Source organism: Corvus kubaryi, unplaced genomic scaffold (genome assembly GCF_017639235.1).
Source record: "Corvus kubaryi isolate FWS band 111438036 unplaced genomic scaffold, C.kubaryi_AGA036_p1.0 138, whole genome shotgun sequence".
Classification (NCBI taxonomy): domain Eukaryota; kingdom Metazoa; phylum Chordata; class Aves; order Passeriformes; family Corvidae; genus Corvus; species Corvus kubaryi.
This window is the reverse complement of record NW_024580672.1, coordinates 18,755,248-18,769,654: the sequence shown is the minus strand read 5'-3', so window position 1 is coordinate 18,769,654 and position 14,407 is coordinate 18,755,248. Positions and strand designations below refer to the sequence as shown.

General features: G+C 39.5%; 1 protein-coding gene across 1 annotated transcript in view; it reads right to left on the bottom strand.

Moving 5' to 3' along the window:
* Window positions 1-306: 306 nt before the first annotated feature.
* Window positions 307-14,407, bottom strand: part of PLPP4 (phospholipid phosphatase 4) — a 52,033-nt gene continuing 37,932 nt past the window's right edge. Inside the window, exons 6-8 of the mRNA XM_042019463.1 lie at window positions 7,486-7,656; window positions 3,089-3,277; window positions 307-1,757 (exon numbers count right to left, since the gene is read on the bottom strand). Of these exons, the coding sequence (XP_041875397.1) occupies window positions 1,747-1,757; window positions 3,089-3,277; window positions 7,486-7,656 (371 nt within the window). The 3' untranslated portion in view covers window positions 307-1,746. The remainder of the gene's footprint in view (window positions 1,758-3,088; window positions 3,278-7,485; window positions 7,657-14,407) is intronic.

Here is a 14,407-nt window from a genome sequence, read left to right as displayed (position 1 = left end):
TCCAGTGTTATTTGAGATATGGAATGGGACCAGGAAAGGGACCCAGTTTAGCTGGGTAACAATTACAAAATTTCAGCCTTTTAGACTTAGACTGTACCTTTTCCTGGAGGAAAGCCAAAGAGCATTATTTTGGTTAAAGGAGGGAGACTGTTCCATTTTAATGGCATCAGTAATGACTGTTTATCAGTAACACAGTTGCTTCAGGGCTTTTTAATTTTTTTGTGTGTGATGCTCTACGTGGTTTATTAATGAGAATAACTTGCTAAATTACATCCTTCCCAAAAAAAAAATGATAACACGCAGATGTACAAACCCACATTCATGTGTTGTTTTATTGGTGCATTACAACATTACATTTCCTTCACATTGAGAAAGCATGAGATTAAAGTACATTGATCCACAAAAATGCCTTCCCTACACTGGCTTCGCACTGGTGATTTCGGCACCTACAGATCCCTCCACAAGTCTCATTCCATTAAGTCTTTCGTAATTTTACTTACACTTTAACCAAACCCTTTACATTGTCTGCTCTATGACTTTCCATTTAATTATTCCCATTAAAATGTGTTATTCCTTACTGCTTTTCCAAGCTCACCAGTTACTCTCACGGTTTCAGTTTTTATGCTGTATTATGCTTCATGTTCCAATCCTTTAACGGCCACTACTCTCTTGAGGGCTGTATGAGCTTTCCCCATCCCAAAGAAGACAGCTTGTTTGTATCAAAAGCCATTAAAATACTGGGAATGTGTACAGCACAGTTAGGAGGCCCCACTCAATTTTGAGAATAAGCCAGATCTATATAAAAACATGCAAAATGCTCTATGCATCAGTATTAAACTCCTAATTTTGATTGAAGTTTTGTTTTTTTTTTTTAACATTTGCATATAACCTGGAAGACTAGGGTTCCTGCTGAAAGAAAGAGCTAATGGCTAAGCCTTATCCTGACTCTAGGGCTTTCAGTAATCCTCCCACATGAAGTAATAGAAAACTATATTTGTTACGGAATTCTGTAGGATGGTTTAAAAACTTTGTAGGAGGATTAAACCTCCATTAAACTCTGTGGATTTCTAGAATAAGATCTCAATCACACCAGAGGACTGTTCTGTCAAATCCAGTGCAAATGCCAAATAATTTTGCTTTGCTGATGCTGGTATTGGGAATTACTGTATATTCACCAGGAAAACCACAGCTAAGTTCAGCTGCCTCTGTTGCAGAGCTCAGAATTCTGTAACTGCCAGTGAAACATCTTCTCTGACACAGCTAATCTGGTACCAGCTTTACAAGGCCTGATTTCTACAGAACCTCTGGGGCTCACGCCTGTTACATTCTGTTCCTTGATCTCATTTCCTATTTATAGACATTTTCAAATACCATATAAGTTTATACACAGCAAAGTTGCATCGTCTCGTACACAGTTATTAGGTTTATTTTTAATGGGATCCTAATTTACTTGCTTTTTATAAAAATTCAAGTGTTGCCAATCAGGAAGCAGCTCTTCTCAAAAAAAATCTACAAAGCTTAGCTTTGAGGAAAGTAAATGACAAGCCTTACATGAAGACATTGAGCTGTTTGAATCACAAAATGTCTACAAGGCCAATGCATATTCCAACAGGAACACAGAAATTATAATCATGGCAGCAGTCTCCTCCAGTCTGAAGCACCGTAATTGTGGTCGTTGATCAACGTTATCTTGATTGCTCCAAGAAATGTTCAACTGCCAGGGTGTGGAATATTTTGCCTGAATTTTCACAGGAAACCTAAGGAGAAAAAACCTGGAATCTGACATTCTGCCATCCAAAAGTACATCATTTCACAGGAATGGGATGTATACTGCATAGTGCATACATAACAAACAGAATTCTACTGATAATAGATTAACTAAGGTCACACCTATTAATCTTCTCCATACCAACAGTGGTTTGATTCAGGTGAGTTCCAATTCAGGTACCAAGCCAATCTTGGCAAACACCATGGCCAAGAGCATGGTGAGCTGAAAATGTGGGATGGGATTAGTGGAAAACTGTCTCCAGCCTTCCTCTGGATAGGTTACAGTGCTGGAAACCACCACAAGCATTCGTAGTTGTGCCCAAAGTCACAAATGAGAACATTTGCATTTCTTTAGATCACCAATGCTGCAGTGAGTCACTACACAATAATGAACACGGCACACCGAGATCCACAGAAAACTTTGTGTTTCTTTATCCTCCCAGTTTTAGGGGTTTTAAACATTTGTTTGAAAGACTTCAGCTTGCTAAATGCAATGGCTGTTCTTTTCTTTCGATTTGTCTTGACGGTAAATGCTGCAAGAGCTCTCAAAAATTGCTGATGATGTAATATCAAGTTTCTAATCCATCCTGTGAACGTAACATGTTGTTCTAAGTTGATAATTTTAACAGCATGGAATTTCTTGAATGTGAGAATCATCCTATGGAACTACTAATGCACGAGGCTTGGCTCTTACAAGCACTTCACCATCCACACCTTTCACCTCCTTAGTCATTCGTAGTTGAGAATGATCTTGGCAAAAACTTGACAATTAATGCAAAGTTCCACCAGACTGTGGAGATTTTTGTTAATGTCAGAATGCAGCAAGATAAATATAAGGATGACGCCCTAAATTATCAAGTTACAGATGTTGAACACCTGATGAAAAGTGCTCTGTGTACTCACTACCCATCAAAATCAATGAGTGCTGAAGATGACCAGAACTTTGCAGAAGATACTCAGTACTTCAGAAAATCTGTTTCCAGATCTATTATATTCTCAACCACATCTCAAAATTACTCTCTTAACCATTCTCCACATGGGATTGTTTTTAATAATGCTCTTTCCCCTTCCCTCAAGTAGTTCTACCTGTTTGCAGTAGACTGAAAACAGATAATTCAGCAAGTCAATACGAACTGAAAATTTAACTTTAGAAGTATGATGGTATAATGGCATTAAAAATAAAATATTTAACTTCCCTTTATAAAAAGGAAAGAAACAAAAGAAAAAATGTACAGTAAGGACCACCATTAAGAGACCAGTTTGGAGGAAATGTCAGAAGACTAAAAGTTCATTCTGCACATTTCTCAAAGTCATACGGGACCTTCAGTTATTCCCTCCAGAGGCAGCCCAGTAGCATTGTCTGCTGTAGGTCTCTCTTCTTTCTTCACTGAGTTCTGATCCAGCAGGCTGACGTAAGATTTGTGACAGGCTGTATTGCCCAAAGGAGGGTAGTGCTGTCTGTAGCAAATATAAGCAAAAATGAGGCCAATGATCCCTCCAACGAAAGCATCTGGAGGGAAAAAAGCAACAAAACCAGAAGCATGTTAGCAGGGAAAGGGCAGCCAGTAGTGACAACTGCAAATGAAAGACATTTGGTTGACGTGAAAGTGTTTCACACAGGAAGCGTGAATTTTGAATTTTCCTAAAGAATGTGGAGCCAAATACCACAATCACAAGGGGTACACAAAATCAGTCCTTTGTTGGGGACATCTCCAGCATTTTGAACACCCAAAATTTAGATGGTTGGCTATGTTTTGGGAGATGAACACTGGGAATAGAATGGCCTCCATGGGGTATCAAACACTCCTGATGTTCCAGATGACAGCTGACCATAGGTAGGCAACCCTTGGATCTTCTCCCACTTAAAAGAGCAGACTGACAAGAACAATTTCAAGCTGGATGAATTCTTACCAAAACCACCTGAAAGGTCGAAGACAAAGCATGTCTGTTAACTGATTTAACACCTTTTGAGTATCTTTCTTTGATGTCTTTTACTATCCCATACTCCTACCAGAAAATAAAGTAAGATAAAATAAGGCTATTGGACGAGATAGTTGCACTCTCACATGGGCGATTTTAAGTTTTCTATAGAACACTGAGAGGATTCCTTCTGTTTCTAGTTCTGCCTCCTCCTAAAATACCCACCTGATCTTGTATTTCATTTACAATCAACAAGAGAAAAATTTCACTGAAAATGCACACTCTTTGAAAGCCTCAGATTTAGATGAAGAATAATGAAGTGAGGCAAATGGCACTGGTTAAAATATGACCTGACAACACATTTTATTTTAACGAGGCTTACTCAGCACCATATCACCCGTGTATACCAGTGTTTCCATTCTTTCAATTACTGAGAAACTACAGTGTAATAAAAATGGTGAATCATTCAGTTTACTGGCAAAGAAGGGTAAATCAATACAAATTAATTTTGTCCAAAGTCCTTAAATACAGATTAAATGCCTTACTTGGCCAGTTTGATATACATTAGAAGAAAGGGGCTGTGGTTCAATTTTCAATGGGTAATAGATGGTTTGTAATCATCAGAGGAGTGAGAGTCCTTTCATCAGGAATGGCTAGGGCAAGAAAACCTGAAAAAATTAATACTGAGGTTATAAATTTAAGAAATGTGATTATAAGCCACAGTTGAGGAACAGGACTAGATGAAATTACCTAGGAGATGTCTTCTAATCCTATGTTCTCTTCCTCCACACGAAAGAACATAATGAGTCTATCACAAATTAATGTAACAGAGGCTCAAACAAGAATCTAAAAGGTGATTGTGTGCAGACAGTATTTGCAAGCAGACACAAGCTTATTCTACCCACACTGGAAGCTGACTGATTTCATCAGCCTGTGCCTATCAGACTATAATGGTATTAAAGGTACTGAGGACAAGAATTTCACTGTACAGCATCAATCAACTTGTAAAAAACTTAGTTATTGTGACAAGATTAATTTTCTATAATCCTGTGCTGGGTGCAATTCTCAGATTACCCTACTTTAACTGTGGTTGACTGAATATTGTCCCAGCTGCTTTTTTATTTTGCTTAACAATCAGGTCAAGCCTATAATTACTATTTTTAATTATGGAGAAACACCAGATTTTTGCCAGACTTTTATAAGTTCCCTGGTATTTTAAGATTTGCTGAGAACTTGCCCAGATAATTTTTTTCAAAACCTTTACACAAATTATGCAACTCTGGGCCTCAGCTTGGGCACCACAGTAGCAGAAATTCCCTACATGATTTATGCCAAAGATTTCTAACTTACTGACCTTAACTGGGGGTAATAAGCAAAAACTCAGGTAGCTATTTTAACTCCTGTTATTGAAAAAAGCAATTCTGTCTTATGTTTGATATCATGGTAGAAATAACTTTCCTCTTTTTTATTTTTTTCCTTTGTCCATAAAGGAAAAAGAATGTTCTTTCAGCCTCAGTACTTAACTTTACTTTTTTCCATACAAAATTTTCCCTTATTCCATGAGTAAATTAACATTTTCAGAATTATAGGACTACACAGGGACATAGGAACTTAAAAGCAGTTGATATATTTAGGATTCACAGTGAAATACCCTAATATTCACCAATACCAATACTAAGGCCTTGAATATTACTCTCTGCAGCCAAATTGAAGGGAGCTCATAAAGTTCTCACAATATTAATGTTCTGAGCACACTCGATGGATTTTTAATATAAGGGTACTCCACTCCATCTTTCACCAGCACTATGCTGAGTCTTGGACTCAAAACTGATGGTCCTTTTTCATTTCCCACAGCATAGTTAAAGCTCCATCACAAAGCCACCATAAATAATTTACCACAATTAGCTGACTCTGCTGAGCATGAAAGCCAAGGCCTGAGGTTCTGTGCTGTGTACAGAGTGAACAAGTCTCTCCCTTGGGAGCACAGTTCTTTCAGGGGAAAGCAGAGGTCACCTGCAGGATAACGTCTGCCAGCACTGTTCTTGGGAAGAGATAAATTTGCAGCTCCATCTCCTTAAAATTCAAAGGCAGAATAGGAGCAGCTGTGATGAACTGAGTCACAACCCCTTGGGTGCAGTTTTCCTCCACCAAGTATAAAACACCCCATCATAACCTGCCTCATAACACACGTTTCAGTCCATAAATAATTCCTACTCCTGGCAGGAGATAGTACACACTGTAAACACGTGTTCCAAACTTGAGAGTAAACCGCTACTCTCCACATTTTTTTCAGACTCCTCCTTTTCTCTTCAACAGAGAGCTCAAGCCAGCCAAGTGTCAAGTGTTTTCTCTCCCTCCTGCCAGCCTGGTGAGGCAGCACCTTGTGCTCAGCAGTTTCATGCTGGAGGCTCTCTCCAGCTGCAGTGCCACTGAGAAAAGGAGAGTAATGAGTCCTGAAACAAGACAAGGCTCTGCTGGAAACCAGGAGACTCCTTAGAGAACATGTCAAGGCTAATGGCTGGTGACTAAGCAGCTGCAGGAGAACAGCAGGAGCACAAGAGAGAAAGAGAAAGCGTGGCTGAGCCAGGCTCTGGTGTGCTGGCTGCTGGGTGAGAGGGGGATGCAGCCACGCAGCACTTGATTGAAACTACGTAAAGGAACCAACAGAATGCTGTGACTTTGTACTGGGACTCGGGGCCAGGTTTTGGTAGCAGAGGGAGCTGCAGGGGTGGCTTCTGTGAGAATCTCCAGAAGCTTCTCCATGTCCAACAGGCCAACCCCAGCCAGCTTCAGGATGGACCTGTCGCTGGCCAAGGCTGAGCCCAGCAGGGATGTGGGAGCACACCTTGGATAACAGATTTAAAAAATGGGAAAAAAAATCTGGACAACTGCAATGGCAGCTGGAGAGAGGAGTGAGAGTATGTGAGAGAAACAGTCCTGCTGATGACATGCACGTCAGTGAGGAAGGAGGGGAGGAGGTGCTCCAGGCACTGTGACAACAACTGCTGAGTTATCTTTTCCTCAACTCGTCTCGACTCATGAACCTTTCACTGCATTTTCTCTCACCCATCCAGCTGAGGAGGGGAGTGACAGACCTGGTGTCCAGCCGGGGTCAACCCAGCACAGTGCTGGAAAACAGGAAACAGCAGGTAACCAGAATGAACCAGGTAATTGAAAGGAGCAGAGAGGACCTTGAGGAGAGCTCAATTTGCAAAGGCAGGAGTGCTGTACCAGCAATGCCACAGAAAGCCAAGATGACCTACATAACAGCATCAGAAATTCTGTGCATGGTATTTCTTATAGGAATGTAGGCATAATTAGGGAAAAAGTAATTACAAGCTGGTTTACTCAGCAGAAGACAAGAGTAAAGCAAGGAAGCTACAAAGGTGGTCAAGAGGGTCAAGAAATGGTAAAAGAAATGATTGATGGCAGGGTTTTCTGAACTGTAACTCAGTAATATGAGTGTGTAATTAATAAATAGCACAGCCTTCTACAGCAGTTACGTCTCACACCTGAATTTTAAAGCACTCTGAGACAACAGTGACAGATGCAGCTGATTTGATGGGTGTTGCACTCCAAAAGTGCCTGCTGTGAGGCAGGAGGATGCCGTGGCAGAGACCTGAAGCTCTGAAGGTCAGTGCTAGCTATTTCAACCTTGCATCAATCCAGGAGCAAGGAAAATCTATAGCACACCATTGTGTTGTAACTCACATGATGTAAAAAAAAAAAAAGTCAAAGAAATACATGTCTAAATAAGAAAAGAAAAAAGTAGGAAAGAAGGGTACCTCCATGTCTCACCTTGCCAGTGATGTTTGTAGTCACACATCCGAGACAGGGCGATCATCATGGCACAGTAGAGTGGCAGAATTGCTGCACAGAGCCTCCAGCTCTTCCCACGGCCGTTCTCCGTGAAGCAATGCAGCTTCCCAGCCAGGTAGAAGGTGGTGAAGCCCAGGCCTGAAAATGCAACTGATAAAGCAAAACACATCACTACAGTAAATTGTCATTAGCACTGGTTTGGTTGGTTGGGTGGGGTTTTTTTTAATTAAAGCAGTCACGATCTTACAAACTTTAAGAAATCAGATTTTTGGGGAGGTGAATGGGAAAAGACATTCTCTCCCACAAGATCCATGACATATATATATATTCTCCATAGCAGGGGTGTTACCTATGGAGCAATGCAAGCAACCAGGCAAAGGAGAAGCAAACTGATTTTTTTCTAATATATGTACTCAGTTTGCACATAATTTGACATGTCTGCAAACACTGTGTTGCCTCTAGACATTCACCTACCCCATGAAAATTTAATTGGTTTTTCCTTCAGCAATTTATCTTTTTCCTCTAGGGGAGACATCAGACACTCAAACACTAAATTAAGCATTTAAGCAAATTTTTAACTTGAGTCACAAAAGCTTTTTTATGCTGCAACCTTCAACATATCTTTCCTATTCTAAAAAGTTAAGGTTCAAAGCAGAAAAGGATTCAGACAGTTTGCACTGTAATTGAATTACATTTAAATGAGATTTTTAGGTTCCATAACCCAGTTTCAATAGCACATGCATAACTGGCAGTGATGACAGAGCTCAGGCACCAAGTTTATGCACTGAACTTCTTTCCTGTTGTAGCTCTTTATGTTTCAGAGAGACACCGGACAAGGGCAGGACTTGTTTGCATCATTTCATCTTCCAGCTGTGTAAATGGAGTGATCAAAATGAAATCTGTCTTGGATACATAATATCAAACATGATCCTGAAGCGAAAACTTTCAAATACTTTTACTCCAAAAATACTTTTGTCTTCATATTTCTATTTTTCATCGCAGGTTATTATTTTTCAGGTGAACTGAAGTCTGAAGACAGTATTCCCAGGCAGAAGAATCAATTGCTTCGTGGTTTCATTTTCAGGCAATCTACAATGCCCAGCAATTTAGAGGGCTTAAAGGAATATTGCCCAAACTCTAAAGTAGGTGTTCAGTTCACACAGAAGGATATTCAGGATTACTACCATTTACCAGGCAATTTTACCAGCAATTGTCAGTGTGGTGCACAGCAGCAGCAGCAGATTTAGCTAAAAGGCCTTTGGAGAGAATCTGGTGATATTTTAAAAATTTGTGGGGTTCTTTTTGGGGTCTGCCACATTTCCAGAAGGAGGTGCTCATGGAAGAACATGGAAGTTCAGCAGAATCTGTGTTGGTACCAAACACCAAGGCAGATCTTGCCTTAGGTGGTTGATGTGTTCCTCTAAACTAAAAGGCAGGAAGAAGAGACTTACAAACACTCCTCTAGGGGAAACCACACCTAATATAAGAGGGGAGAGTAATATATAATACTCTAGCTTGTGGCTGTGGAACTAATATTGTGCAGAGAAGCCTTACACTGCAGAATTTCAGATTGTCTTCCCTCACCCTGCGGTGTGCATGTCCAGAAAGACCTGCTTGACACAACAGTCCCAGTGCACGCAGAGTCAGCAGCAAAAACCATGGAATTAACAGCAAAATGCTCTGGCATGTGGGATATCCATTATAAAAGTAACTGCAGAATTCAAGACAACTCAATTGCTGTGCACTTCGTGTGGGCAACTTTGCTTGATGACTCTATTTTGAAGATGTCAGTCAAGAACATTAAGAAAAACAATTCACTCTTCAAGAGTCCTGGGCCTAAAGGTGATATTTGCACTGAAGAATTGGTCTATCAGTAGAATATATTTGAGCACTTTTTCCTGCACCAGCTGGAGCCAATACATCACTGCATCACAAAGGAAATGCACATATACACATGCCCTAAAGGGTTACAGCCTGCCTACTGTCCTAGTAAAAACTATTAAGAAGACAGATCCCAAAGATTCAGCAAAACAGTACAAAAACACTTGTAAGCTGCCTTCTTCCAGAAAATAAATCAAATTCTCTTTATATTAAGTAGGGAAAAGCAATGTAAAATACCAACCAGACCTTATGGAGACACTGATGTAAATGAAAAGAAGAAAATCACTCTGAGTTAGTTTAAAACAGTGTTAACACAAGAACCATGTCAATACAAATTCCAGACACAAATATTTAATTGATTTTAAATGTTGTAAGAGGAGAAAGGAATGAGGAAATGAGATATTTTTAACAATTGGTGTGGCTAACTCAATTCAGAGTCCTGATGCCACAAGTTGCTGAACTCAGGAAAGTCTCCTGAGACAAGCCCCAGGTTCTGTCATTGTTAAAATGCTTTAAAATGCATTATCATTATTGGAATAAATAAAACTACATTAGACTCAATTGTTCAGTTTGGCTCTATGCCATTCTTTTAAAAAACAGTGAGTTCACAGGCGAAATAAGGAGGATGACAGCATCTGGTGACACCACAGATCCCATCCTGACACCTGATTTCCTCCAGACAGGGGATTTAGGTGAGTTGAAAAACCTGTTTGTACAGATCAAACCAATTACCAAGTTGAAATGCATATGGTGAGAAACTGTAAACGAGAATCTGATCTAAAGCACCCCAAATAAATTATTCATTTAAAAATGTAATTGCTTTTGTGAGTGTTTTCTGAAATTTAAACTACCCCAGGAGGATCTTCAGCTTCTCAAGTTTTAATGGATGCTTTGCGAAGCACACAACAAATGCCTTTTTTACATTAAGCAGTTTTTGAACTAAGAAAAAACCCTCAACTTACTTAGGTGACATCAAATTACAAAACTGCAAAACCACCATTGGAATGGCCCTTGTCAGGCTCAGAGAAAATGGTCCATCTCTTTGTCTGCAATGCTTTATTCTTGCAGTGATTACTGTATATTTCCCAAATGCAAACACAGACTATTCATCTCTGCAATTGCTCTGCAGCCTACTGAGGAATTCCAGCAGCTAGGGCTACTTCTGAATGTTTTCAGTTTCACACTGTTCAAAGACTGTAATATTTATCTTTTTTGAAGGAAAAAGTATGATACCAAATGAGTGCATAAATTTTAATGCTGAAATTCAATTCAAAGAGCATTTTCTAGAAGTACAATTCCCAAAGAATGTTATGAGCTTCTTATCACAAAATATTTTTACTTTTTTTTTTTTTTTACAAGTGGGACAGTCAATCACCTTCCCTTTGGTTTAGCTTTATTAATTTATTTTCACAGAGATAGACGGTTCAGCAGAGGCAACATGAAAAGCACATCACAAAATACAAATATATGCAGGGACTTGGGAAATAAAAAAGAGATGTTGGAGACAGAGACATGTTAGAACAAAAACAGACTTATATTATCTGAAAAGCAAGAGTGTTAGTCATTAGATTGTTTTTGCACCGCTGTCACAGTGAATTCTTATGAACCTTTTGGGGTTTTTCTGGTGACATGTTTTTTTATGTACCTTTCCAGATACCTCATCTCACCTGAAATACCTAAAGTGGCCTCAGGATGCATCTCATTGCCACCAAAAAATGAGAACTAAGTTTTGATTTGTTCAGTTCATGCTGTCTTTTACAAAAAGTCCTAAAATTGAACCTTTTCCATGGCCTGCTTTTCCACTTCTGTGGATAGAAACCTTGAACAAATCTCCCTTCTCTGAGAACATAGGAGAGGGAAAATTAAACCAGCTCAGATCCTGCAATTACTTTTAAGAATTTCTCTTTTTAAACACAGTATCAAGGCACAAGCTTTAGATCACTGCCTCTCCAGCTCTAATACAAATTACAGCCATGTGGGCATTTATGAGATATCTAACAACAAATAATCACTACCAAGAGCAATTTTTTCTTTTCCAGTTCAACACTGGAAGATACGAAGTCCCACCCACTGGGATCAGGGTAACTTCTTGCTCCCTGATTTGCCATGCCTGTGCCATCATCCTGGATAAGGATCACATCCTGTGCAACCACTTGTCATTCCATTCACCATGCCAAGTATTTGCATCACCCATTCAGGGATGTGCACGTAAATTAAAACTTGTTTGAAGGAAATTGGCCCAGGCACACAGATTAGCATATAAAATACAGTTAGAAGACAGGCTGAAGAGTATCTTTATGGATGGAATTTTTTTTACAGTGGAGGATCAGAATGCTTCTGTCAAGCTCATGGTCAGCAGTGTCAAGGAGTTTACTGGATTATACCAGTTTTAGTACTGCAAATACATAATCCCCCTAAACACTTCAAAAAGAAGCTAGGGAAACCCCAGGACTATGCCCAGCCTGAGCAGAAATAGATCTCTGCTTCTCTTCTCATGGTGTGAGACGCAGCAGGAATAGGAAAATGTGATTTATTCCTGCAACACTGCAAAGTGCAAAGCAACGAAACCTGAGATATCCACCAAGAGGAATTTATCACTGGGGTTTTATGTAGAGAAGTAGAGTTTGAACAAGGGGAACGCAGATGACTTCGAGCCTTTTCAAGCCCACTTTCAAAGTGAACCAGGACGCCAAGGAGAAAGAGGCTGCACGGCAACATTCACTGTCACTGAATTCAGTGGGCTCCAAACTTGCCAAAAACTCTCTTGAGAGAGACTTTTAAATAACTCCCTTGAGAGAATCAGGGACTGGACAGTTGGACATCTTCATTTCCAATTCAGTCTAGAACGAAGAGTTGCTCTCCATTCTGGAGTATGCAGTAGGTTTCGGATTAATCTCTTTAATCATGCAAAGAAAAAGGAGAAAATATAATTTTTTAAAGTGTTAAATAACTGAATTGTTCAGCATGGAGAAGAGAAGGCTCCTGGTCTAGTGGGAGGTGTCCCTGCCCATGGCAGAGGGTGAAACTGGATGATCTTTAAGGTCCCTTCCAACCCAACCCCCCCATTGATCCTACATCCTACAGTGTAAAACAAATGCATAGAAAATGTTGGCCAGGTGGGATAAATCCCAGTGAGGAACCACTGTTTTACACTGCCAGGATTCATGTATTAAAATCCTTTTGGTTTTGGTTTTTTTTGTTTTTCAATTCAGGAAAACAGGAAAGCCTTTTGGAGACCTGCTTGAGACATACACATAGCCTGAACCTCAAACAGGCTTGAAAGAGTTGATTTATTATTAAGGCTGGAAAACTAAACTTTAAGGAGTTCATTTCACAAGCCCCTCATGAATTCCAACAGCCCTTGTTGTTGAGTATTCACAGCTAATTATGTCAGAGAAGAGGTAGAAGCATTAAACATCACAAACATAACCATTCCTGAGTATACTTGAAATTTGAATTAAGAAGCCAATAAACCACACAGGACTTTTTTTTTTTCCCTTGCGCATCTAAGAAATCCATTTCATATTTCCCCGGATTCTTTTATAAAAGGATGAAATATTTTAGTGGGACAGTGCCATACAGCTGTTAATTAAGAGATTTATCTTGAAAATAGGGGAGTAGCAGCAATTACTGCCAAAAACCTGTGGCTTGTAGCTCATTTGTTACTTAAAATGTTCATTTTCAAGTGAAGGAAATATGATTATCCTCCATGAAATTGCTAGCTAAAAATAATTAACAGTTCAAATTTAGATACCCAACTATAATTACAAGTACTGAGGTAATATTTTATAAAAATTATCACGGGATAGCAAACATTTCTATTGAAATTCAATTTTTTCACTCTGAAGCACATAAATCACTTTAATTTTTCAAACAAATGGATGTCTTTTAACATGTAAAAATATTTTCATTCTTACAACTGACTAATTTTAATTATTTAGCAGAAAAGGGGAGGAGGAGCTACTTGTCCTTTCACTCTAACGGCATAATATTTCCCAGTCAACTTTTTTCTTTGTAGTGGCGCAGCAAGAAACACCACAAATGCTATGTTCACTTAATTAGTGCTTCATCAAGCAAGTCTGGTGCGAGTATAAATTATATAATCAGCTTTAATATCATCAGAGAAGGCAACTCCTCGGGGATAATACAGCGGTAATGCTTTGTACAGTGACAATCACTGAGTGGAGCAGTCAATTGTCAAGAGACAGAGACAATGGAATCTTAAGAACCAGCCAGTCACCAGCAAAGGTGCTGGGATGTTCTGAGAGCTGTTCTTACCTAGCTAAGAAGACAATTCACCCCCAGTCTGCTGTCACAAAATTTGTAACTGGTTTAGAGAAGGAAAAAACCCCACGAGGCTTCTCTCTTCTTCTCCCAAAACCAAGGAGGGGACTAGACAGAAACCTAACGTAGGAGTAATCTTGGCAACGTTTTCTGCCCAAATAAGCAGAGTCCAGCTGGGAGGAATGGGACACAGCCGAGCAAATGCAGACACTGCTCTGTGAACCAGTTATCAGGACCATAACTGTTAGAGGTAAATTCACATTTCCAAGGAACACCATAGAACAATACATAGAATCAAGGCCAGATCCATCAATATTCACATCCAGATTATTCTTCTGCTCATCATGTTTAACACCTACGCATCACCTGCCCTGCTGCAAGATGCATTCTCTGCACACAATGATATTTTTCATTGGGATTCCAGCCTCCTTGCCGTACTAAACAATACCAGAAAGTGATATCATATCCTATTGTTTGATAGCATAAATATCTTTTAACCATTGGCTATTGACTTTTTTCTTATTTACATCAACTAGCAGTTCCATTTTTCTAGACAGGATCTTCCTGTGCTCATCCACACAAACTTACTGAATTCAAGCAGGTAATGAAGGAAGACAGAGCAGGGAACTTGGGGAATGGAACAGAAAATAACAGAATACTTCACTTGGACGGGACCAACAATTGTCATCTAGTCCAACTGCCTGACCACAGCAGGGCTGAAGCTGAAGCAAATTAT